Here is a 26,559-nt window from a genome sequence, read left to right on the forward strand (position 1 = left end):
GGTAAAAGAAAGAGGGTTTGAATAAAGAAAATAGAAAGAACAAGAGAAAGAGAGAGAAGGGAATCGATAGAGAGAGAGACGATCGAGAAGGGGGAAAACACAAAGCTTTGGGAAAATTTGCTTGCTTGATCACGAATCTTCGGTGGAGGTAGGTTATGGTTTTCATGCTTTCATAGTAAACTCTTAATAGAGAATGATATGTATTGGTAGTATTGTAAACCCTACTATGTGCTTAATTGTATGCATGCATGAACGTGATTATATTAAGCATGATGAAGTTATTGAATCCCAAATCTTGATAAAAACCTAATCTCTTTTTAATGATGATGTCTTGGTAAGGGAGAAGCGTTGATGAACTAAAGTAATGAGATTGATGATGCCTTGGTAAGAAAGAAGGCTTGATGAATTGATGGAAGGAGATTAGGAGATCGGGTGTCACGAACCGACACGTAGTATTAGGGGATCGGGTGTCACGAACCGACACGTAGAATTAGGGGATCGGGTGTCACGAACCGACACGTAGTATTAGGGGATCGGGTGTCACGAACCGACACGTAGTATTACGGGATCGGGTGTCACGAACCGACACGTAGTATTAGGGGATCGGGTGTCACGAACCGACACGTAGATTTAAGGGATCGGGTGTCACGAACTGACACATAGATTTAGGGGATCGGGTGTCACGAACCGACACGTAGATTTAGGGGATCGGGTGTCACGAACCGACACGTAGATTTAGGGGATCGGGTGTCACGAACCAACACGTAGATTTAGGGGATCGGGTGTCACGAACCGACACGTAGATTTAGAGGATCGGGTGTCACGAATCGACACGTAGATTTAGGGGATCGGAGTGTCACGTACCGACACAAGAGGATTAATGAATATGAGGGAGCGGAGTGTCACGTACCGACACAAGAGAAATAAAGATAATGAATCTTGAAAGATGTTAATATACTCAATCGAATGAACATAATTCCCAAACGAGTATGGTATGGAGGCTTGAGTCCTCATGTGTGAACTTGACGGTAATTGTTAATGATATAGTATTTGTTGTTGCTACATGTTGAGTATCATAGTTGATTTTATGATATTACTTGGTATATATTGATTTCTATTTTGAGTTGGCCGATGATATCTACTCAGTACCCGTGTTTTGTACTGACCCCTACTTTTATGTTTTCTTCTTGTTTATTTGTGGAGTGCAGCAAACGTGCCATCGTCTTCAACTCAACAGTAATTCAAGTCAGTCTTACTACATCGGAAATTCAGGGTGAGCTAATGCTTCTAGCTTGGACTGGATCTTCTTCTTCAAGTCTTGATGCATTGAACTTCCGGCATGGACTAGCTTCTTATGTATTTTTAGCTTTTAGAATACTCTTAGTTTAGTCATTTGATCGTAGATGTTCTTGTGATGATGACTTCCAGATTTTGGGGAATAATAGATGTTGAATTTTAGAAGTTAATGAATTGGTCTTTATTTAATGAGTTTAAGTCTTCCGCATTACTTTCTGTTGATATTATATTGAAATGTTAAGGTTAGATTGGTTGGTTCGCTCACATAGGAGGGTAAGTGTGGGTGCCAGTCGCAACCCGGTTTGAGTCGTGACATAAAATCAAAATAATAAAATATTTAAAAAAGATAAAATAACGTCTTACCATTTTACCCAAATCCTCACTAAATTTTCTGGCCAATTTTTTCCCCCTATGAATTAATTTATATATTAATTTTCAATAGAAATGGCTGTCGAGAATATCTGATTTTTGTTTGATAAAGTTCTCTTCAATTTACAGACTAGCTTTCAATAATAATGGCTGTCGAGTGATAACACTAAACAAATCATATTTTCAACGGTTTTTTGGTCATAAAACTTTTGACCTTTGAAGTTGTCTAGATATTGGGCGGTTTCATTTGTAATTATAAATTAATTATTTCGTCGTTTTAATACATACAAATTCATTTTTTTAAAGTTTATTTTTTAAAAAAATCATTCATCTTTATTAATAATTAATTCTAAAATATTAATTTTACACTAATTTTATTCTAAATGAAACGATTTATGTATCCACATACATAAAAAAAAAACATATTTTACATATCAAATTATGCCACTATTTCCTCCGTCCACTTTTTTTATCATGTTATGTTTTTCAAAAGTCAATTTGATTGATTTTCAAAGTAAATTCGATTACATTAATTTGATTTTTTTAAAAAAAAATTCAAAAATTATATGTAAAACATCATAAATTGTAATTTTTTGCATATCAATATGATTAAAAAATACATCTTAAAATATTAATCAAATTCTAAAACTAGAAATCATGACAAATAAAGGTGGACCGAGGATATTATAATATGAATAAAAACAAAGTAAATATAACCAATTTCAACTCCCGATGTACCAGTGATTAACGAGGTAACATTCTGAATTAGTACTAACAATATGTTTAATTATAGCAATACAAATCCCTATAAATGCAAAGTTAGTTATGATTGTATGAGTATAATAATTTATACTACATCACGTTATTAGAATCCCTTTTCAATAAAAAAAATAAAATAAAAAGTAGGAATTCAATCCCAGGCCAGATGTTAATTAACTCCTATATTTATTTATTAATAATAAATTATATCACCTCACGTTATACGAGTCCCTCTTTAATTTTCTTTAATAAAGCAAAAAAAAAAAAAAATACACCGTAATTAACTATATACACATCCACATCTACACCAGTGGAACTTTAATTTTCTTTTGCCAAATTAAAGTAGAGCTGCATGTTAGTATTTTACAACCTTTTTTCCCTACCTACTTATAAATCTACTACCTCCTCCATTATTCCGGTTTATATGACTCATTTTCTTTTTAGTCAGTTTAAAAAAGAATAATATATTTCTATATTAAATATTTCATTCGTCTCAATTTATATGAGTTAATTTGTCTTGACATGAAATTTAAGAAAGAAAAAAGAACTTCTGAAACTTATGATCTAAAATAAGTTATAATACTTGTATGGTAGAAATTATTTCATAATGGTAAAATATATAAATTAAAGTTCTCACCCGGTGTTTGATAGTCATATCGCATCGGGAAGTCCCACATTAGTAAACACTCTTTAACAAAGACGACTTTATATTCAAGGGCCAAGGGGACTCAAGTGCGAGACTTCTTGATTAAGGATGAAGGAGTACTTATCACTCCACTACAATTCTTGTTGGAAATTGTTACTGACCAAAAAAATGTGTCATTATTTTTTGGATTAATTAAAAAAGAAAGTAAGTCGGGTCACAATTTAACTTTAAAATGCTCATTTTATCTTAATGAAATGATTTATTATCACACAAATATCTAACACTTATATCATCAGTTTCAAAAGTCTTATTTTTTTTAAACTTCATGTCAAATTAAACTAACTCATATAAAATGAAACGGTTGGATTAATATGTATAATACACATTTTACTCAACATAGACTTTATCTTTATTTAATTGAAGGGTTTGTCCACTTTATTTTTTTTTTCTTCTAAAAGGTGCATGTTCTCTTCTTCAAATTAAAACCAAACCTATTCTATTTGCATATCGCATTTGTTCTTGAATCTCTTTAGCATAGTATTCCATCAAGAAAGAAATAACATCAAAGAAATTTTTTTTAAAAAAAGAAAAAAAAGAAAAGAGAGAGAATGTTCCATGCCAAGAAACCTTCTACTATGAATTCTCATGATAGACCTATGTGTGTTCAAGGTGACTCTGGTCTCGTCCTTACCACTGATCCAAAACCTCGTCTTCGTTGGACAGTTGAGCTTCATGAACGCTTCGTTGATGCTGTTACTCAGTTAGGTGGACCTGATAGTACGTTTTCTATACCTAACCCTATATGTAAACTCATCATCAGAGGTTGATTCAGAATTTAAACTTATATGTTTTATTTTTATTTTTTGTTGTGTAGAGGCAACACCTAAAACTATTATGAGAGTTATGGGTGTTAAGGGTTTAACCCTTTACCATCTCAAGAGTCATCTTCAGGTTTAATTTTGATCTTCGCGATTAATTTTATTGAAGATCTACCTCTGAATGTTTTTAGCTTGATCATTTCATAACCTAATTGTTTTTTTTTGTTTTTATGAGTAGAAATTTAGACTGGGAAAACAACCACACAAAGAATTTAACGATCACTCAGTGAAGGATGGCGATAGAGGTATTATTGATTCGTGTTCTTAAATGAATTTTTTGTTTTGTATAAGTGTATATTAATATGTTTAATTAACTTGCAGCTACAAGTTTAGAACTACAAAGAAATTCAGCATCTTCATCTGGAATGATCGGACGTAATATGAATGAGTATGTTGTTATTTTTTTTCTTGTTAATTTCACTTTAAACTTTAGTATATAAATTAAATTTCATCTTGTTTATAGCTTCTTTTAGTTTGCTTTCACTTTAATAATTATTAGGAATTGTTTCTTTGAAGGGTGTTTACACTACTAGTCCCTTTCTTTTCTTTTCTTGTTTCAAATTCTTTTTCAAGTGTATGAGAGGGTGTGATGTGAATCAAACTTTAATATAAATTAAATCTTCTAGTATGAAAGGTAGAAATTTTAACAATATTGACATCTTCTTTTTATTTTATTCTTCTTCTAATAATTGCTTAATTCTATTAGATTGGGTGGTTTAATTAGTGGTGATGTGAAGAGTGTTTGTTTAACACATTTTAAAAGAAAAATTTATAGAAAATATATAGGTTAAAAATTATTTTAATGAAAATTTTGATTTTTTCGCTGAATTGTGTGACAATACAAGTTATTGTCATCAACACTCGTAAAGTAATTATATGGCATACATGAAATGGTGTAAGTATTAACTTTCACATATCTGATGGAATTAGGATGCAAATGGAGGTGCAAAGAAGGCTGCATGAACAATTGGAGGTAATTATATATTTCAATCTCTCTATTCTTCTTTTATTTTTCATCAAAGTGATATAATTTTCTAGTATTACCGAAACTAGATGCGGATCTTGAATTTTAAAGTTAATTAATAGGTTCAACCATTACTCTCTTCATCTTAATTTATGTAACATCGTTTGATTTTGACACTTTTTTTTTAAACGTTTGAAATTTATTGCCTAAAACAAACCTTGCATATTTTTATGACTTTAAATCATTCCATCAAAGATAAAAGAAGAATTTTAAAGTTCAATTATTCCTAAGTACGAAAAGGTGACATTCTTTTTGAAACAAACTAAAAAAGTAAAAAGTACCACATAAATTGAGACAGACAGAGTATAACATCATTATAACTTAGGAATTTAATTATGTGTTCATGCATGGTGTAGGTACAAAGACACCTTCAATTGAGGATTGAAGCACAAGGAAAATACATGCAAACCATATTAGAAAAAGCTTGTCAAACATTAGGTGGAGAAGAAAATATGTCATTACCAACAAGAACCTTTAAAGGTATTGGAAATCATCAAGGAGGATTAATACCAGACATTTCAGCTGCCTTTAAAGAATTTGGAACCCCTCCTCTAACTTTCTCATCATTCCAAGACTTGAACATATGTGGAGAACACATCGATCTTCATGCTCAGAGTAGCATGGGTGAACGATCCTCATCCTTCGATGGATTCATGAACTTGAGCAATACTTCAACCGATCATAACTTGTCTCTTGGAAAGAAAAGGGCTAGCCCTTACAATACTAGCAATGGAAAGAGTCCATTTATGTGGTCAGATGATTTTCGTCTACATGAGTTAGGTATGTATTGAAATTTAAGTTGTCAGAGAGAACATACTATATACATGATCATTTACTTATTGAAATTCTGTGATTATGAGATTTCAGTTGTTAGAGAGAACAATATATATATATATATATATATATGATCATTTACTTAGTGAAATTGAGTGATTATGATATTTCAGCTGTTGGAGAGAACATACTATATATGATTGATCATTTACTTATTGAAATTGAGCGATTATGAGATTTAAGCTGTTAGAGAGAACGTCCTATATATGATGATCATTTACTTGGTGACATTGTGTGATTATGAGATTTCAGCTGTTGGAGAGAACATACTATATATGATTGATCATTTACTTATTGAAATTGAGCGATTATGAGATTTAAGCTGTTAGAGAGAACAGACTATATATATGATGATCATTTTACTTATTTAGGTGGAGGTGGTTCGTGTTTAGGTTCTAATAATGAAGACGATCATCAAATTATTCAGATGGAGAGGAGTTGCAATCCTGAGATTGATTCGGTGTCTGATATGTACGAGTCTAAGCCATTACTACAAGATGACAAGAAGTTTGACACGAAACCAGAGAGGCCTTCCCCAAGAAGAGCTGCCCAGGTTTCGAGTTTGAGTGCTCAAGGTGGACGAAATTCTGTTTTCGGGTAAAAACTTAGACAATCTTTTACATTGGAACTTTTTTTTCTAATTTATCGAGTTTATAATATATTGTACGATAGTATTACTATTACTATTACTCTTATTATTATACTTAGGAGAAACAATAATTGTTGGTCACCATGCATATCAATGAATTCACTTTACTATAACGTATCACGTGACATGGGCATACCTTATTTTAATTACCTAATTATTACAATATTGAAGGGCACCATCATTTTTTAAAACAATCTACATATATATGTAATTTAATTTGTTGGATATCATATCATATATAGCGGGCACGTGTTGATCATTTCTCATTTTTGTATTTTTGCACATCTTATGTATACGGTTGATTCAAGATTTGAAATTACGAATATAATAGTGTAAATTTTGATATATATTGTTAATTTTATAAATAAATATACATGGATATATTTGTATGTTATCATTTTTATGATTTTTTTTTTAATCAGGTCTAAAAAGAATAATATTTTTTTATTTCGAATGAAATGATTTTTGGCCGTGAAAATATCTATTACTTATTTTAGACTATATGTATAAATCAAACTAAGTCATATAAAATAAAACGTAGAAAGTACTAAATGTTTAAAATTTGTACATCATTCAATAGTCCTTCAATCCTTTGTTTAATCTAAACATACCACTTTATGTTAGCCTAAGTTGTTTTTTATTTTCTCTTTAAACTTTTAAAAAGTTTAAGGTCCCAATAATGATTTTTTTGGTACCGCAAAATGATCATCATGAGATTAACCGTTTTATTGGGAACTTACATTTTAGGCTAATTATTCATGATTGTATAACCAAAAAAAAAAAAAGTAGAAAGAGGATGGTTTGATCTTTGGTTTATTTGCCAGTCAAAGAAAACCAAAGTAGAAAAAAAAAGTAAAGAAAATGATAGTAGTTGAGAATATATTCTTTATCTTTTATTTGAGCAAAAATAAAATAAAATAAATTAAAGATAGGGATATTTGGAAGCTTCTCTTTAGGAATGAGACAAAGAGACATAGAGCATCCAACTTTTTGTATTTTAGGATTCGATATTCCCAAGGCTAAGCGTGGCTCTCACAACTATAACAAGCTTTTTACTCATCCAAACGGAATTCTATGCATAATATGTACTTTATACCACTCCCACCTTTTTGTCATTTTATTTCCTCTCCCAAATAATATTAATATTAGTTGATCATGCGATTAATTTTCTTTAGAAGTGTTCGTATTCATTTGTAAAATTTATTTAGTGAGGTGAATTAGTAAAATTATTTTATTATTCATAATTTCTTAATATATGTGTCAACTGGTATTGAACAGATGGAGTATAGTCCTTCTTGTTACTGTAGTTCCCCTTCATTTCATATTGATTGATTATTTCTCCTTTTATACGTATATTAAAAAAATATAAATAAGAGGATAATTTTATCAATTCACCCGTTAAGAGAAGTTCTTTGGAACTTTACAAATGTGTGGATACTTTCAAAAAGAACTAATTGTAAGAATAGTATGGAAAAAAAATCAATGAATATTTTCTAGATTTAGTAAAGTGATCAACTAATACGAGACAATTAGTTTTAATATAATGATCAACTAATATAGGACAGAGGGAGTATGACTTAGGAAGATATAAAAAAGAAATTGGTTCAAATTTCATTTATCCTTCATGATAATTAAATTTTTATAGTCGTACAAATATTATGACATATCTAAAATTGCAAGTACTTTAAAAAATTGTTACTCTCTCTATTTTAATTTATATAATACATTTTTTTTAATAAATCTAAATAAAAGAATATATTTTTACATTTAATTAGTAACAATTTAACTTTAAGCGTTAGTAACAATTTTAACTTTAAGCGTGGCTCTCACAAGTCACAAATATAATAAGCTTTTCACTGACGATACTCATCCAAACGGAATTCTATGCAAATATATATACATATATACGGATCTAAGTGTACTCCCACCTTTCTCTCATTTTATTTCCCCCGAGGAATACACACTACCAAGTACCACCCTTCCTTCTTCCCACTTAAGTTACCCTGTTCCTTTATATTTTAAGTCAGATATATGTATTAAATACATTAAATATAAAAAAAAATATAATAAGAAGTATTAAATTTAGATATATGTATTTGAAATATTAAATACGTATATTTTAAATGCATAAAAAGAGAGAGGAACAAGAGATAGTGTAATTTCATATAAATGCAAATCACATTTGGATAGAGTGTATATAGAAATTCTTTTTACTTAATTTGACTTGCATGTATTTAAAATATATATATCTGGTGAAGTAAATATAATATGAAAAAGAATTTTGAAAATAAAAGTAAAAACACGTAGCTAATGGAATGTGTATTGCATTGTTTGCTGAGAAATTTTTATTGTCGCAAAAATGTTATGACATGCTTAAAGACGGTGTAATTTGAGGAGCTTCTTATCCAAGAATAAGTTGCTTTTTTCTTTTTTTTTTCTTTTTGTTTTGATGGAAGCTAGTAATAAAGCAACACATGCATGGTAATGCAGACTGATTTAACTTTATTGGTTGTAGTGAATAGCTAAATTGGCAAAGATGAAAAGTGTGGCCAAGAGAGGTGGGAGTGAAAAGTTAAGGCACTTAAAAGAGAGTAGGCGCGGGCGAGGGGCTAAGTATTGAAGGTGAAGACAAGGAATTCATCATATCTTAATGCGAAGTTCGATGAAGCTTCTTTGTACTATAGCTTTTTGTAGGACCAAAGTTATATCCTTCAAATATATTTCTAAACACCAAAAAGGGATACATATATATGACACATGGAATGTTAATCAAAAGTTTGCATGCATGCATGGCTCTCCATCTTTCATCATCACTTACTTTATATATATATATATACTAGACACATGCGTCAGTGCTAGTACAGGCCTAATATCTGTTATTTTTTATCTCACTTTATGACACAACTAAAAATTAGAGAGTCAATTAAAATTTAATATGATTTTTCAATTCTTTAAGTTGTTAATTGTTGTAATTTATAGTATCTCTACATAATTTTTAAATAATATATGTTATTTTTCTTGTCCTAATATATGTGATACAAATAGAATTTCAAGAGTTAATATGTTGTTGATTATAGCGTGGAATCACACATGTGAAACAGACGTGTTGGCTGCCTCCTGTGTTGTTAAGATGGAATAACTAAAATATGAATAGGAACTATATTTACGTATACAAAATTCAAATCATAAATAAGCTGAAAATGATTAAAGACATCTACTAACTAAAACACAATTTTTCAATGTGAAAATCTCATAAATCAATTAGTAGATGTAGAGGTCTTTAGCTATCAAAAGTAATACTCCCTCCATTTACTATTAATTATCATACTTTCCATTTTTAAAGTCAAATTATAAAAACATTGAGTAACATCAATATATTTTTTCATCTTATTGATATGCAAAAGATTGCAATATAATTTTTGAGTATCTAAATTTTTTATTTTAATATCAAATTAAGGTAATTTACATGACAAACAAAAGCGGATGGAGGGAGTAATTGACTTACGGAGAAAAAAAAGCTGAAATCAAAACGAAAGTAAAAAATAATGTTGGCAAGATTTGAACCCCAAACCTCAGGGTTAAAATGTCAAGCCTAATCCAGTAGGCCAAACAAATAATTGTGTGAATAAGCACACAGCTGAAACTTGACATGTTGACTTTCAACTGTGCTTATTGCCACATATATAAGTATTAGATACAATATTCAAAGTGTAAGAGGGGGTAAATTGAATTCATTTTCTTACTAATGTGGATCTTAGATTTAGTCTATGTTAGACTGTATGCATCCCCTATATGTCAACGAATTAGGTTTCTTAATTCAGTAAAAATAGTAATTTAAAATAGTAATGCTAAAGTAAAAGACATAAGCAATTTGTGTGGAAATTCCCTTACTTAAAAACGGTGAAAATTATGACCTGTACTCACATGATTTCAAATTCAATTCCATTTCACTCAAACAAAGTAAATGTTCATATTACAAACTCATTCAATTTAAGAATTTAACTTCTTTTTTTTTCTAGTCTTACAAAAATGTTATTGTTACCTTCTTCTTATTTTCTAATATTGTAAATACGTAAAATAATAAATATAATAATAATACGTAATCATAAAATAAAATATAAAATTTATTACATAAAAATAAAAAAAATTAATTATTAAATGAAAGTATAAAACTTAATTGAACCTATGAGATATCTTAATTAATTAATAAGAGATATATAAATAAAGACATATGTATATGTTTTAGTCTTAAAGAAAACATTTATGCTTTATCTTTTTATAAAAGTGAGAAACTATTAGCTTCATCCCAACAACGAAAAATTGTTTCTGCTTCTATTTAAAAATAGTTTTACAAATTTACCAAACACCTAATACGTTATTTTTTAAAAAGTGTTTTTTCTCAAAATATTGTATTTTCAACAACAAAAAAGGGCTGACCTAGGGTTCCTTCCTAGCCAAAAGCTCGAAGCTCTCATGGTTGCTACGGCCACTGGATGGCCTCTTTTTGATGCTGTCCAAACCGCCCCACCACCCCAAACCATCACATACACCACCCTTTTCAATTCCAATATTATAAATCCTAAACAATTTGCTCGAATTAACTAAAAAATAATCGGAAAATCAATCGAAATAATTCATGAAGAACCTACTATCACGTTTTCAATGGAGGAAATACAAGACTTTATGATTGAAGAGGGATTGCATCAAGCAGTGGTGCTTAATTCATCCCATGGTGCATCAGATTTGAAGATATTAAGGTCAATTTTACCTACTCCTAGTGAGGAATAGTCGACTACAGATTAGCTCAACAATATAAAAACAAGACAATATGTTGAAAGTAAAATAACATAGTTTATACTGGTTCGGATCACCGATATGGTTCCTAGTTCAACCTCCTTGGATTTCAAGGGTTTCCTTAAGAGCTTCGAACAAATTTGACTATACAAAATGAGTAGTCTGATGTGCAAATCAGACCGTCTATTGTTGACACTACGTCTAATTGTATAACCTACCCTCAAAATCTCTCCTTCTCATTTTCTTTTACAGTTTTTCACTCTTGTGTACAAAAGCTTTATCAAAGATGAAGAAGATTACAAATAAGTTCAATTGAAGTTTCTTGTTTCACTCTAATGACCGAGGAGGTTTATATAGTGTATGCTTTTATAAGAAACCCAAGGGTGTCTGAATCAAGGATCGTTGATATTATCCTCGATTTAATTGTAATTGATCTGCTGAATCATGTCCATATTAGATATGTGCATGATAGATCAATTCTTTCCTTGTGGGAAGATATTGAGTCTTGGCTTGATAGTCATCTTCAATTTGATTCAATGTTGGCATGATATTCCTTCCTTAATTTAAGTTATCTTGTGCTTCTTGGAGATGCTAGTCCGATATTATTTCGTTAATTTGTCCTTTGATTTTAGCGACTCGTAAATCTTGATTGATTTGGTTGATTTTCCTTGTATGCCTCTTTAATCGCAGCTATGAGATTTGACCTGATTGATAAAATATTTATTTTTCATCCTTAACTTGATTTGTCTATGATGTCCCTGCAATCACCTTGTACTTTGGGTTGTATATCGTTCCTTTCCTGATCAGTATACGCATTGCCATTATTGAAACATTCATTTATGAGGTTAACGGAAGATTTATTGAAACATTCATTTATGAGGTTAACAGAAGATTATGGAAATTCTGGATAACATGTTTTGCAAGTTGAAACCAAGAATGCAGCTAAAAATTGGGTAGTGATTGCACACAAAAATTCAACTAGTAATCTGAGTCTTTCTCCGACTAGTTAAAATAACTCTTCATGTAGTGAAAAGGGTGCAACTATAAATTTTCATGACAGTGAGAAAAGACAAGATATTAGTAATGCCTCAAGAGATCCATTATGCTCAAATAGCTTTGATGTTTTATCAGAGACTACTGGAAAGCAAGTAAAGTTAACAGAAAATGACAACGATTTGATTCAAGAAAAACGAGTCTCACCACCTAATTTTAGTCTCACCACCTAATTTTAATAGCAAATTAACTCTAGAAGATCCCATATTTGTGCCCAAATATGTGATTATAAAGAAGAATGAGTCAAGGGAATTACTGTCAAATACACTTGATTTGGGTGAGGACTCTTTTGATGAAGATGAGAAAGACAATATGCTTGATTAGGGCAAGGATTCTTTGGATGAAGATGAGGAAGAAATGCTGGACATATTCTTTGATAGAGTGGGTAGGTAAAGGAGATATCGCCTAGATAACAAAGAAGTGAAAGCAACAAAAACAAAAAGAAGACACATGGAAGACAACATAGTTGGGACGGTAAAAAGACTGAAGAGTTTGTTCCAAGGCATTTACTGATGCGACAGGCAAAGTAGAACCATTTGACAGTATCAATAGGTTCAACAAGATCCAATAAATCCATAAAGAAAGTATGAATTATCAAGTGTTGTTGGATAGGTTTGAAAAAACAAGAGAAAAATACTTCAAGTTAATTTTGATGGGTAATCAATCTTTTTTAATTCATGCGTTTGTAATAGAAAGTTTGAGGCTGATAACTCAACTTCTTTTTAATTGACATATTTTTACATTATTTAAGCATCCTCATTTGTAGTATCACCATAAAGTATATTACAAACTCTGTGGTGATTAGAAAATACTTATTTCTCTCTAATTCTTATTTCTTCATGCTTGTAGTAGTAGATGTTAGGTACTTCATTAGGATTAGTAAGGTAAGGCCTAACCCCCCTTAATTGTACTTATCCATAGTGATATTTTTTATGTTTAATGAAAGTCCACTAGACACTGTCTACCGATAAATTTGTGGGGAAAAAAAATATTTCTGGGCTCCCAACAACAATGTCAAACATACTCTAGTCGAACACAAAATGTTGTTTTTAAACAAAAGCATTTTTCTGGAAAGCTATTTTAAAAGGGTGCTGAATAAAATTCGCAAAAATTGTTGATGTAGTCTTCTTCGATCACGTTCGGGTGTGGGAACACGTAGCGTTACCTGGCGTATTTTCTTGCTTTGACGATCATATAACCATATATTAAAAGCTTCAGATTTCATATAGTCCTGCACTGTAGTAAACATAGGGGTTGAATAGTAGACAGGTGCCCCACTTGCAGACAGTGCTTTTGAAAAATAAGCAATTTTTAGTGGCAATGTCGAACAAGCTCTTATTCTGTGTTAATTGTTAAAATGAAATTAAGATAAAAAGAAAGATAATTTTCTTATTTGTCAATTAAAGTGATTTTAAAAGAAAAGAAAAACTAGGGATAATGCACAAGTATCCCCTCAACCTATGTCCGAAATCTCAGAGACACACTTATACTATACTAAGGTCCTATTACCTTCCTGAACTTATTTTATAAGTAATTTTCTACCCCTTTTTAGCCTACATGGCACTAGTTTGAAAAAAAAGTCAATCATCGTTGGGCCCACAAGATAGTGCCACGTAGGCCTAAAAGGGGTAAAAAAATATTAATAAAATAAGTTCAGGGGGGTAATGGGACCTTAGTATAGTATAAGTGTGTCTCTGGGATTTTGGGCATAGGTTGAGGGGGGTAATGGAACCTTAGTATAGTATAAGTGGGATTTTTTATGGGAAACTTACATGAATATACTATAATAAAAAATATTTACTATTTATAGCATTAATTTTTTTTACTTGATCACTTTTAATTCATTTATAATATAAATTTAATACATATTACAAAGAATAATTTATTATTCACATATAATACAAGTTTTAATAATAGATAATATATTTATCACACATTTTAATTCACTTATAATACAATGTGTCAAATTTTTATAATAAAACATTATATATTTCAAAAAACAATTATAATTCATATATATGACATACATAATTCACTTTTAATTTATATTACAGAGTTAACATAGTATTGCTATAAATGGTAATAAATGGAAAGTATTGCTAAAATCAGTAATTATTTATTAAAAAGTACTAATTCCTGTAATTTTTTCTTTTTTTATTCCCTCATATCGACCTATCATTAATTTTTATTAAGATAACGATAATTTTGTAATTAAAATAAATAAAAAAATTATATGTTGATACTTTTTACGAATTGAAGTAGGATAAATATTTCTCTAATTCTTTTAAAAATCATCATTAGAAAAAGGATGTGTTTAAAAAGAAAAGAAATAATATTTTATTTGTCCAAATTTATGTGGCACTTTTTGAATTTCGAAATTCGAGCAAGCCTACCTTTGACAGTAAATTTTTCATATATCCTTTAAATATTTTGAATTATCAATTATTGTGAGTATACTACTTTTTACGTACTTTACAAATGTATAAATTTCATTTTTTAAAAAATTGAAGATTTCATGCACAAATTTTCAATCAAACTTAAACCGTTTGACTCTAAAAAAAAAATCATATAAATTGAGACAGATAAAATATATTTATTCGAGAAATGACACTTTTGATCCACTAGGTAACAATAAAAACATTCAAATCAAACTATTGAAGAACTTTTTGAAACTATTAACTGAGGATATTTTTATTCATTAAAGATACTTTCGAAATACTTTTTCATTTTGACAATATATTGAAATTAATTATACTTTTAATTAATTATCTCATTAAAATAAATACGAAAAAAAACACCAATAGTAATAAAATAAAATAAAAACACGTTGAGCCGTCATATAACACAACCAAAATGAGCATATATTCGAGGCCATAACCCTCCATCCCTTTAGAATATATTCTATCCGATAGCTTTATCTTTGGTATTCACCAAAGGCCAAAACCCAAACAAACAGATAAGAATAACTATTTTATTATTTACATAATAGCCGCATAAAATTTCATATTTATTTATCCTGACAATCAGTATATTTTAATACGTTATAATATATAATTTTTAATATTCATGTATTATAATTTTATTTTGATCGGTATATTTTAATATATTATAATATATAATTTTTAAATTCATATGCTATAATTTCACTTTTATCAGTATATTTTAATATATTATAATATATAATTTTTAAAATTCATATGCTATAATTTCACTTTAATCAGTATATTTCAATACGTTATAATATATAATTTTTAACATTCATATATTATAATTTCACTTTGATCAGTATATTTTAATATATTATAATATATATTTTTTAAAATTCATATGCTATAATTTCACTTTGATCAGTATATTTTAATATGTTGTAATTGTAACTTTTAATATTCATATGCTATAATCTCACTTTTATATTTTAATATGTTATAATTAATAAAATTAATATTTTTAAGTAAATCTTTTTTTCTCTTAAAATATCTCTTATATTTATAATTTTTTAATTCAAACATCTCATGTAATATTAGAAATCCTCGCACACCTTTGGTTTGCGTTTAATATCATTAAATCGAAAATTCTTACTTAAAATAGCTCAATTATCACTTATTACATAAAAATAACATTAACTAATAAAATTATCATTTTGAAGCCTTTGGATTCCTATTTTCCTTTTCTTTTTATTTTTGGTCTTCTTCTGGCCATTAATGTTAAAAATAACATTAACTAATAAAAATGTATTCTCTTTTAACAACTTAAACTCTTAGATGAGACGATCTCACACTTCAACAATTAATGGCTACTTTCCGAACTCCTCCCCCTTCTTCCTTCCGACTCCTCCGTCTTTCATGTTCAAAGTTTTGTTCAAAAGCTTGATTTTAAGAATTAATGTTTTGCGAACGTGAATTGGAGAGGAGCTCATATCTATATTGAATACTTTATTATATAAACAAGGTATACAGTATTTTATACATCTCAGATACATAGTTATACATAATTTATAACCAATTATATACTGTTTATATAATATCCATATTATATATATACATATAAATACATTCCCTTATACATATAAAAATTTATTTTGTTGCCCGTACATATTGGTATCATTCTTGTATATCCTTTTTGTATTTTTTTCTTATAAATTGGTAGAGCATAAGTTTAATTAACCGCTACATGCCAATACTATTACCTTATTTTTAAATCAAAAAGTTTGGTGAATGATTGAACAAAGATTTTCCTTTCCAATTAATAATAATAATAAAAAAAAAAAGAAATCATTCATAAATATGACAAAGAGGAAACATTTTTATAATCACTACGCCATTTAACTTTTGTAATTATTGATATGCATAATAATTACCATTTCTTTTTATAAGGGAGAGACCAAACTCGTCCAATTTCGCAAAAAAAAAATAAATTAAAATTGTGTACCATGTCTAGTGAGCAAAATGAACCTCTCTTATCCGATTCGATCGATAAAAAATGCATCATTTCACTTGATAATACGATAGAAGAATGTATGGGAGATTTTGGATGGTCGCAATTTGTCCAAGCTATTTTAGTCTCGCTCGCTTGGGTTTTCGATGCTCAACAATCATTCATTAGTGTTTTCACTGATGCTCTTCCCACTTGGCATTGTACTAATAACTCCTCTTCATGCCAGGTGGACAAAAACATCTGCGACGTTCCAAAGGACACGTGGCAGTTTGACTTGCCAACGTACACGTCCATCGTCTCCGATTGGTCACTTGAATGTAGCAGCTTAGTCATTACTGGCCTCCCTGCATCAAGTTTCTTCATAGGTTGCCTTGTTGGTGGATTTGTTCTATGCACTTTAGCTGATTCATCGTTTGGACGAAAAAACATGTTGGTTTTATCATGTCTTGTAATGTCTATAACGGGTTGTGTTACCGCGATTTCTACTAATATATGGATGTACTCTGTGTTGAGGTTTGTATCTGGATTTGGCAGGGCAACTATAGGTACTTGTTCACTTGTTTTATCTACGGAGTTAGTAGGAAGGAAGTGGAGAGGACAAGTTGGGATTATTAGCTTCGTTTGTTTTACATTAGGTTTTATATCGTTACCTTGGATAGCGTATTTAAATAAAGGGAATTCGTGGAGAGTATTGTATCTATTGACTTGCTTCCCAGTTGTTCTGTATTCGATGGTTGTGTATATCTTTGTTCATGAATCGCCTAGGTGGCTTTATTTACGAGGACATAAGGAGGAATTTGTTAAAACGTTGAGAAGGATTGCAAATAGAGGTACGCGGGGGAAGTTGAGTTCAAGTTTCTTTGAAGGACTGTTTGTAGATTTAGAGAAAGCCATGTTTGTGTCTGCATCACGCGGAGATTTGGATGTATACTCTGCTATTCGATTGTTGGTTGAGAGAGGATGGTGTTTACGTAGATTGATGACAGTAGTGTTGATTGGTTTTGGGGTTGGAATGGTGTATTATGGTATGCCTTTAGGGGTTGGTGATTTGGGGTTTGATATCTACTTAAGTATAACGTTGAATGCAATTTCTGAGCTACCATCATCCTTGATAGCGTTTTTCCTTATAGGGAAAATGAATAGGAAAGGTTCGCTTTTAGGATTTTCCTTACTAAGCGGGATATGTAGTGTGGGTTGCGCGTTGGTGGAGGGGAGTGAGGGATTGAAGTGGTTTCAAATGGGGCTTGAAATGGTGTCGTTTTTTGGTGCTTGTACTGCGTTTAATGTTCTACTGATTTACACGTTGGAACTATTTCCAACGTGTGTGAGGAACTGCGCGGTGTCAATGGCGAGGCAGTCATTAGTAGTTGGTGGTGCATTGAGTCCAATTCTTGTTGCACTTGGAAGGAACAATAGCTTGTTTTCTTATGGGGTATTTGGAGTGTGTAGTGCCACATTTGGTTTGTTTACTGTGTGGTTGCCAGAGACGAAGGGTAGGCTACTTTGTGACACTATGGATGAAGAGGAGCAACTGCTGGAGCAAGCACAAGTTGTTGACCTTAAATAGCACTTTAGGGTGTGTATGTTGTTAATTTGTTCCCACATGCATTTTGTTGATCTATCTAATATTCTAATGTAGGAGGTGGAAACAACTTGATTCCTTCGAGGATAAGATTTGTGTACACATTATCCTTTTGAAGACTTTTTTTTTTGGGATTACAATAGATTTGTATTGTTGTATCTAGTGATGTCTGTGATTTTGACAATATGGGAGCCTTACTAAAGGCCAATACATAATGGAATAAAGTTTGCCTTCTTACTTTTGTTCTTTTCCTTACTTAAGGGGTGTAAGATGGGCTTTAGGTATCAAATTGGTAAAACTACCTAATTACACTAATGTTTCTATTATATTTACTAAAAGAAATTTTTATAGTTTGAAATAAATATATTTTATCTCACTATTTAATAATTTCATACTAGATTTTAAGTCAATATATGTGAATTACACTTGATACACATATACTTATCTGGTGTGATTCACATGTATCTGATTACCAGATACACGAGTAAAGATATGAGAGTGGGGAACAATATGAGAGGGAAGTGAGCGAGATTTGTCTATATATCCATGATACAAGTGAATCACACTAGATACACATTATATACATGTACCTGGTGTGATTCCCATGTATACTAGGATACCAGATACGCAAACCAGACACTAGAGTGGCGAACGAGATGGGAGGGAGGCGAGCGAATTTTGTTTGTATCCAAATACATGAGAATTCACATGGTTATAGTGTATACAGAACAAATTACAACCTAATTTTGACCCATATATTTGGACAAATCTGGATGCACTAAAATCTAGTAAGATTTATAATATTGTAAATTAGCATGAACCTAAGTAATTAACACATATACTAGTGGGATTCCTCTAAGTTAGACGTATCTAGTGTGATTCACATGCACCTGAGATACATAAACAAATTTGCTCGCCTCTCTCCTCTTTTGGTTATATTTGATAGCAAAAAACATATATCTAAATTTATCTAACTTAAAATGTGGTATGAAATTATTCATTAGTGATATAAAATGTAATTATTAGTTAGAATTAGTAAATATGATAAAAATATTTGTGTAATTAGATAGTTTATCATATAATAGTCTTACCTATATTTTCAAAAAAAATTATCAAGCATCCCATTGTTTAACAATTTTGTACTATAAATGAATTGAGATACATCACACTCTAAAAGTAACTTGTAATAATAAGGTGTAGCTTAACTATCCCCTAAATCATGTTTTTAGTCCATGTTGACACCCAATTTTGACTCGCATCGGGATCAATTAATTATCGAGCTTTGTGAGTTTTCCAAATTATTTAACTTAATTAGTTTTATAAATCTTGTGAAAATTAAAAAAAAAAAATAAATATATGTATATGTATATATATATATATATATATAATAAGTGGATTTTATGCTACTTATCATAACTTTAGATAGTACATATATATTACATAATTATGTATATAGTTTGTATATCTTACGATTATTCAAAAAAAATCATCAAAAATATACATTTAAATGTTTTATTAAAACTAGTTTAATTTAAATTATAATTATATTTTTAATCATTATTTTACGATTTTAATAATTATTTTACTAAACAAAGAGGCTCGTTAATTAGTCGATATAAGTTTGTCATTTTAATTGGTTGTTTGTTCTCCATCCTTTTATTTTATTTCCTAGGCCCAAACATTTTTTTTAACAATCCAAACCAATTTCAGCCCACTAAATTAAGTCCCAGGCGGCCCAAATCCCTTAACAACCCACTAAATTAATCCCTCCCTCCCCTCTTCCATTTCAAATCTTCAGCCCATCCTAATTCCCAATCACTAAACCAACCCAACCCAATTATTCTCTTTCCAGCCCATATGCCTTTAAATAAAATTACCCAGCCCAACGTTTTGACCCGACCCGACCCATCTTCCCTTTCTTCTTCCCACGAACAGAAACCCCACCCAAGGAAACGCTGAAAAAGGCTGATAAGTTTGTTATGTTAAGCTCTTGATATACTTCGTTTGAGTTGAGGTTGGTTTGGATAACATTTTAAAGGGAATAATACATGAACACAATTTTGCATTATTTCCAGTTTTGGCTCAAGATTAAGTATTATTGACATACGTGATTATGTTGCTGTCAAGTTTTTTTTTACTTGTACTCTTTTCATCATCTTGCTATCCTTATGTCTGTTATTACTGACGTACAAAGTCATAGTTCTTATCATGTGAATATATCTTATTTTATCTCTTGGTTTATTACTTGTTTTATCCGTTCTCTTCTTCAAAGTCACTGTCCAGTATGCCTCCTCTGTGTAATTTCCTTTAGTGGAATCATCTGTTAATACATATCGTTCATGAATAAAATGTGCATTTTTCATTAAGTTACCTTACTATCTTGCAATTCCCTTACCGGGTTATATATTTACTCCTTTCATTTTGATTTGTGGCATGTTAAACCTGTCCGAGTTCGACAAGGATTCTCATCTCGGCCCTTATTGTAAGAAAGCTATAAGGGCTTAATTTCATCCTTTCGAGTCAAGATGAGACACCGGCGAGACGATCAGAAGTTTAAGGAATTGAAGAGAATCCAAACGGACTAGAAGACCTCACTTCATCTTATTCCGTATTTTTACTTTGTAATGGGCATAAGCCTTTATTGTTTTTTTATTTTTTTATTTTTCTTGTAATTATTTTATATGCTTAGACTAGGACAGGTACGAAAGAAAACGGGTTAAAACCCCCAAAAACAGGTGGGTCCAAAACTCGGTCAAGGCGAACAGAACCCGAGTTTGGACCCAAATCTCCCTCTCCCTCTCTCTCTATCTCTCTTTGCTATTTGTTGACGTTTTTGTTTTAAATGTCGTTAGCTTAGGATTAGAAGAATCCAAACCCCATCGAGCGCCTTTTATTTTATCAAACTAAAATTAAATCTAAAAAACGATAATAGTTCAAAATTTGTAAAGCTTGCTTAGATAAACCTTAAGGAAGTTAAGCTTTGAAATATATTCGCAAATGGCAAGATAACAATAAATGTCGCAAACTTGTAAATTTGTCCAAATGAAACTTTAATAAGTTCAACTTCAAAATTGCAAAAGTTAATAAGTTAATTGTCGGAAAACCGTAGTAAACGGAGCGTCTTAGGTGCTTTCTTTTGAAACCTTCCTAAGACACTAATAGGAATTTCGAACCCTTAAATTTTTTTTCAATCAATTTTCTGTTTAGTTGTTTTGAAAAAATAAGTTTTCTAGATTTTTCTTAAAAATTAAGTGGCGACTCCTAAAAGTCGAAAATACCTTAAAAATAAAACAAACTCTTTTCGAAATATTATTTTTTGATAAAACAGTCCAAATCTTAATACTGTCACTCATCAATCCTATGTTCACCATACCTATTCTTTCTCTTTCTTATCCCTCACACTATCTTCTTCATCTAAAAAAGAAAATGGTTAGGATGTAACTCACACATCACATACAAATGTCCGAAAACTGAAATGAATAAAGTTATAAAAGTATCTTGGTTCTCTAAACATGAGGATTGGCCCATCTTTGAATGCCAAGAGATCAACTAGCTACGAGTATGAGAGGTAGGAGTGTGAGATCCTACATTAATGAGACAATGTAGCTAGGTACACATATGGCTTAGTACATGAAATGTACTAAGCATAATATCAATGCATAAGAGTTAGGAAATCATGTTAAAAAGACTTAACATGTCATGCAATGAACAAGCTAAATCATAAGATAAAAGGGTTAGAAAACACAAGACATAATCATGGTCAATGCTAGCTTAACATCTTTAAAACATTTTATGAGATACTTTGAAAGTAACCTTAGTTCATTATTGAGGGATGTTTACCATTAATCGACCTAGACAATGTGAGCTATAACATGGAATCTGTTGTCTATCACACACAGAAAAGAGATGTCCTTACTTGCCAAGGTAAGAACCATGAGTCGGAGCTAAAGTGAATCCACTAGCTAGTGTTTATCAGAGACAATATCCTATGGTGACACAAAGTTCTGGAACTTAGGGATAGCTATTAAAGGTCCACAAACACTAAATGGAAACCTTCATCCCAAAAGTCCGCTCAGTGCTAAGTAAAATATTACGTTATAGTCATTTATCATATACATATTATCATATATGGAAAGCACAATCAAGTAACCAAACCAAGCTAGTGTTATTAAAAATATCTTCAAAAACATGATTCAACTTAGGTGAGAAAATCATTCACAATCATGATCTTAGTATTATGTGAGAAAACCTTTCACAACAACCTTGATACTTTCCTCTCAAAGCATTCTCAAATCATTTACATCTCTTTCATTATATATAGTATGCATATCTTCATAAGAGTCATATTTCATAGTTCATAAGCTCAATCACGTGTTCATCAGTGAAGGAATCACCGCAACTAATAAGGAAAGGATTGCATAACTTACCAGAAAGGAACAATAGCAACAAAAAATAATGATTAACAAAACACAATAAATACTACATGATGACAGATATCAAAAACAAAAATTATAGCATTATGACTAGTACTACAACAGACCCAAACAAGCCTAAAAACTTCGAATAATAAAACAACACTTCACTACTTAATGAATCTTCTATCCTGATACGCGACACACACATATTTCTATCTAAAGTCATGTCTTATTAATATGAAGTTGTGTGATGTCATTGAAAAGGAGTTATGGTTGTGGCTATTATTAAAAACATAACATTAGTTTGTTTTTTCAAGAAGTTAGATTTTTATCTTTTTTACAAAAGAACACGTCCATTGGATTTGGGGTTGTTTATGTACATTTTTAAAAAAATAAAAAATAGGATAATTTAATTTTAACAAAGGGTATTTTAGTAATTTAATTTTTATCTAAATAGATAGAGATATATACTTGATATCTTTTTAGAAAATTATATGTGTCACCATTTTATTTGTTCATTTCACAAATTACAATAAGTGGATTAGAGTGAGTTATCTGCACATATACATAAACTCAACTCAAACTTAATTTTGTATAAACTCTATTCCTATGCATGCCCAATCATATATCCCAACATTATGTCAGATATTAACGGCTATTCTTAGGCTTCTCCTTCTTTTATGTTATGGTTCTCATTTCTTTCTATTTTAACATCCAATTTCCATAACATATATACAAATCTTTTTTTTCTTTTATTGACGTTAAAATGTATTTTGAAATAGAATAAAACAATTCTTTAAGCAAAAAAAAAAATGTTATTACCAGTACTATCAATTTCCATTTGGGAAAATAAAAACAAAAGGCTTCTTACGCAAGAGAATGAATTCGATATGAATGAATTCAAAATTTTGATTACTTGAAACTCACATTATATCTTCCATCCTTCTGGTTCGCGCTTCGTTCTTTTACATAATTATTTCTCCCATTTACTTGCAACATTGTTGAAGAAATCATAATTCTGGTTTATAAACATGTTTTTTGAATTTTTTTTATCGTCATTTTTGTTCATCTTTATGTTATGAGCTCGTTATTAAGTCAAGTTTCGTTATAAATATAAAGATTTATTATCGATATATGAAATACATTTCAATCTCAATTTTTATTTTTTTATTTTTTCATTGTTGTACGATATCAAACTTGTGATCTGTTGGATAGAATTTGGCTGTATGACGAATCAATTTTTTTTTTTAATTTTTCAGGTTATTTGGTTGAAATTTTTATAATGTCGACAAAGCCAACACCATTAGAGTTATCTGAGGTCAATTCTATTTTGTATCGTATTCCTAATTTTTATTTGACATTTATAGTTCATCATATGCAGAAATTGTTGTATAAGCTTGAACACAAAAAACAGTTATTTCTATTTAAAACGGAGATTCATATAGTTGATCTTAATTATTTTGACGTAGTATTTGTTATTGTCGTTATTTATGTTGACAATCTATTTGCGAGGAATTTAAATGGAAAATTTTTTTTAGCTCTGCTTCAACTTCATTTCTACAAAAGTGGATCTTTAAAATACAATAGGTTTACAAAAACAACAGGTGATTCTTCTCATCTGTCCTAGCTTTGGTGGACAAATTTACCTGGTACTTGTTGCTGGTGGACGTCATGGTTAATGAAAAAAGGAAAATGTAATACGTTTAAATATTGTATAAATTTCATGTATGATGATTGATTGATGGTCTTCTATTTTTAATGCTAAGTATGAAGTTTTTTGTTAAATTCAATAGGATTTGGTTGAAGTGTTGTAGTGGTGTTAAGTACATTTCTTCAATGCAGATGAGCACGATGTCGTTAGACGAAACATTTCATCCGAATAAAGTTAGTGAAAGCACAGAGAGTAGCTCGAGTAGTACTACACCTCTGAAACCACACACTGGTGGTGATATTCGATGGGATGCGATTAATTCTGCTACTGGTAGAGGTGGACCTCCTCTTAATCTAAGCAATTTTCGATTATTGAAACGTTTAGGATATGGTGATATTGGAAGTGTGTACCTTGTGGAACTCAGGGGAACAAATGCCTTCTTTGCAATGAAAGTGATGGATAAAGGATCTCTTGCTAGTCGAAATAAATTACTCAGAGCACAAACAGAACGCGAGATTCTTAGTCTACTTGACCATCCTTTCTTGCCAACGTTGTATTCACATTTCGAGACTGATAAGTTTTATTGCTTAGTTATGGAGTTCTGCAGTGGAGGTAATCTTCATACGCTCCGTCAAAAACAGCCTAATAAGCATTTCACTGAGGAGGCGTCTAGGTTAGTACATATACGATCTTTATCCTACTCGATGCATAAACGTTTCATGAGTATAATTCATCCTGTTTATTTGTATATTTACAGATTTTATGCATCAGAGGTGTTGTTGGCACTTGAGTATCTGCATATGCTCGGAATTGTTTATAGGGATCTTAAGCCAGAAAATGTACTAGTGAGAGATGAGGGTCATATAATGCTGTCTGATTTTGACTTATCTCTCCGTTGTTCTGTCAATCCAACGCTTGTTAAGTCTTCATCTGTACACGGAGGAGGAGGAGGAGGAAATCCTAGCAGTGGATCGGGCATTTTAGACAATGACAATGCAGTCCAAGGTTGTATTCAGCCCTCGACTTTTTTCCCTCGTAACATTCTTCCTACCAAAAAGAATCGCAAGTCTAAATCAGATTTTGGTCTTTTTGTGGGAGGATCACTCCCTGAGCTTATGGCAGAGCCGACTAATGTGCGTTCCATGTCTTTTGTTGGCACTCATGAGTACTTAGCCCCTGAGATCATACGCGGAGAGGGTCATGGTAGTGCAGTTGATTGGTGGACTTTTGGCATCTTCTTATATGAACTTCTGCATGGTACAACACCTTTTAAAGGTGCTGGAAATCGTGCTACGCTCTTCAATGTTGTAGGACAACCTTTGAGATTTCCAGAAACTCCGCAAGTGAGTGCTATTGCACGTGATCTTATACGAGGCCTCCTTGTGAAGGAACCACACAAGAGAATTGCCTATAAGAGAGGTGCTACTGAGATAAAACAGCACCCCTTCTTCGAGGGGGTTAATTGGGCTTTAGTAAGAAGTGCTGTTCCTCCCTCTATACCTGAACCTGTCGACTTTGCTCAGTACGCTAGTAAAGATGCATCAGCTCCTTGTTCAGATAAGAAGATGCCAGATACTGAAAGTCATGATAAAAGCAAAAACACTTGTACTGATTCATCATATATCGACTTTGAGTACTTCTAGGAGCGGAGTTAAGCTAGTTTGAAAGTACTAAATCGAATGGCGTATAACCAACTCTGTATCATCTTGAAGTATGTTCAGGCAGTGTGTTTTATTGTGCATAACAGTGTAACTTCCTAGAAGAAAGCAACTTGAAGCACTTTAGGAAAAAGTATTGGTGTTTCCTTGACTGAAGTTTTAGTGGTAACTGCTGCTGATTAATTGTGAATATAATTCTTTTGATACTCCATTCTTTTCATTTCATACACTCAAGTGTAAGATATTAATTTCACTTACATTTTGATTAAAAACTAATTGCTTTAAGCAGTTAAAAGTCATAGTTAATGTGTTAAAAGTCATAGTTACTGTGTTAAAAGTCATAGTTAATGTGTTGAAAATTTGCTCCAAGACGATTTCGTCTCTCATGAAATTGGAGTTTTATTCCACAAGCTAAATTTTCTTTCATTTTTCTTGTTTCACATTTCAGAAAACAAGAGTAGTTCTGTTGGAATTAATGCATCAATTGTCTCTTTAAATTTCGTACTAGATATATCTA

At 30.9% G+C, this 26,559-nt stretch overlaps 3 protein-coding genes and 1 long non-coding RNA gene across 6 annotated transcripts; 3 read left to right on the top strand and 1 right to left on the bottom strand.

The window, feature by feature from the left end:
* The first annotated feature begins 3,475 nt into the window (after positions 1 to 3,475).
* Positions 3,476 to 6,568, top strand: LOC101255369 (myb family transcription factor IPN2). 2 transcript variants are annotated; one of them, XM_004251911.5, is made up of 7 exons: positions 3,476 to 3,847; positions 3,945 to 4,021; positions 4,127 to 4,193; positions 4,270 to 4,336; positions 4,879 to 4,921; positions 5,329 to 5,752; positions 6,178 to 6,568. In XM_004251911.5, the coding sequence occupies exons 1-7, from the start codon at positions 3,679 to 3,681 to the stop codon at positions 6,405 to 6,407; spliced, it is 1,077 nt and encodes a 358-aa protein (XP_004251959.1). In that variant the 5' UTR covers positions 3,476 to 3,678; the 3' UTR covers positions 6,408 to 6,568. The 2 variants fall into 2 exon arrangements, with proteins under 2 accessions (XP_004251959.1, XP_010313970.1); XM_010315668.4 differs by having other exon boundaries at positions 3,534 to 3,847; positions 6,199 to 6,568.
* Positions 6,569 to 11,286: 4,718 nt separating this feature from the next.
* LOC138340611 (uncharacterized) lies at positions 11,287 to 12,685 on the bottom strand. The gene is made up of 2 exons (XR_011213293.1): positions 12,559 to 12,685; positions 11,287 to 12,048 (listed from the first exon to the last, which is right to left on the bottom strand). It is a non-coding gene; the product is annotated as an uncharacterized lncRNA (long non-coding RNA).
* A 3,714-nt stretch (positions 12,686 to 16,399) lies between these two features.
* Positions 16,400 to 18,555, top strand: LOC101250480 (organic cation/carnitine transporter 3-like). The gene has a single exon (XM_004252095.4). The coding sequence runs from the start codon at positions 16,732 to 16,734 to the stop codon at positions 18,301 to 18,303; it is 1,572 nt and encodes a 523-aa protein (XP_004252143.1). The 5' UTR covers positions 16,400 to 16,731; the 3' UTR covers positions 18,304 to 18,555.
* A 2,285-nt stretch (positions 18,556 to 20,840) lies between these two features.
* LEPK4 (serine/threonine-protein kinase) lies at positions 20,841 to 26,251 on the top strand. Of its 2 annotated transcripts, XM_019211268.3 has the most exons (4): positions 20,841 to 23,681; positions 23,993 to 24,051; positions 24,576 to 25,057; positions 25,142 to 26,251. In XM_019211268.3, the coding sequence occupies exons 2-4, from the start codon at positions 24,016 to 24,018 to the stop codon at positions 26,025 to 26,027; spliced, it is 1,404 nt and encodes a 467-aa protein (XP_019066813.1). In that variant the 5' UTR covers positions 20,841 to 23,681; positions 23,993 to 24,015; the 3' UTR covers positions 26,028 to 26,251. The 2 variants fall into 2 exon arrangements, with proteins under 2 accessions (XP_019066813.1, NP_001308016.1); NM_001321087.1 differs by lacking the exon at positions 20,841 to 23,681 and having other exon boundaries at positions 24,016 to 24,051; positions 25,142 to 26,027.
* Positions 26,252 to 26,559: the final 308 nt, after the last annotated feature.

The sequence above is a fragment of the Solanum lycopersicum genome, chromosome 12 (genome assembly GCF_036512215.1).
Source record: "Solanum lycopersicum chromosome 12, SLM_r2.1".
In the NCBI taxonomy this organism is placed as follows: domain Eukaryota; kingdom Viridiplantae; phylum Streptophyta; class Magnoliopsida; order Solanales; family Solanaceae; genus Solanum; species Solanum lycopersicum.

Excerpts from the sequence above, each read along its gene's own strand:
- LEPK4 (XM_019211268.3), top strand. The coding sequence starts at position 24,016 with ATGTCGACAAAGCCAACACCATTAGAGTTATCTGAG. Across the intron at positions 24,052-24,575 it reads CACCATTAGAGTTATCTGAG|ATGAGCACGATGTCGTTAGA; the intron begins GTCAATTCTATT and ends TCTTCAATGCAG. Across the intron at positions 25,058-25,141 it reads TTCACTGAGGAGGCGTCTAG|ATTTTATGCATCAGAGGTGT; the intron begins GTTAGTACATAT and ends GTATATTTACAG.
- LOC101255369 (XM_004251911.5), top strand. The coding sequence starts at position 3,679 with ATGTTCCATGCCAAGAAACCTTCTACTATGAATTCTCATGATAGACCT. Across the intron at positions 4,022-4,126 it reads ATCTCAAGAGTCATCTTCAG|AAATTTAGACTGGGAAAACA; the intron begins GTTTAATTTTGA and ends TTTTATGAGTAG. Across the intron at positions 4,922-5,328 it reads GGCTGCATGAACAATTGGAG|GTACAAAGACACCTTCAATT; the intron begins GTAATTATATAT and ends TGCATGGTGTAG.
- LOC101250480 (XM_004252095.4), top strand. The coding sequence starts at position 16,732 with ATGTCTAGTGAGCAAAATGAACCTCTCTTATCCGATTCGATCGATAAA.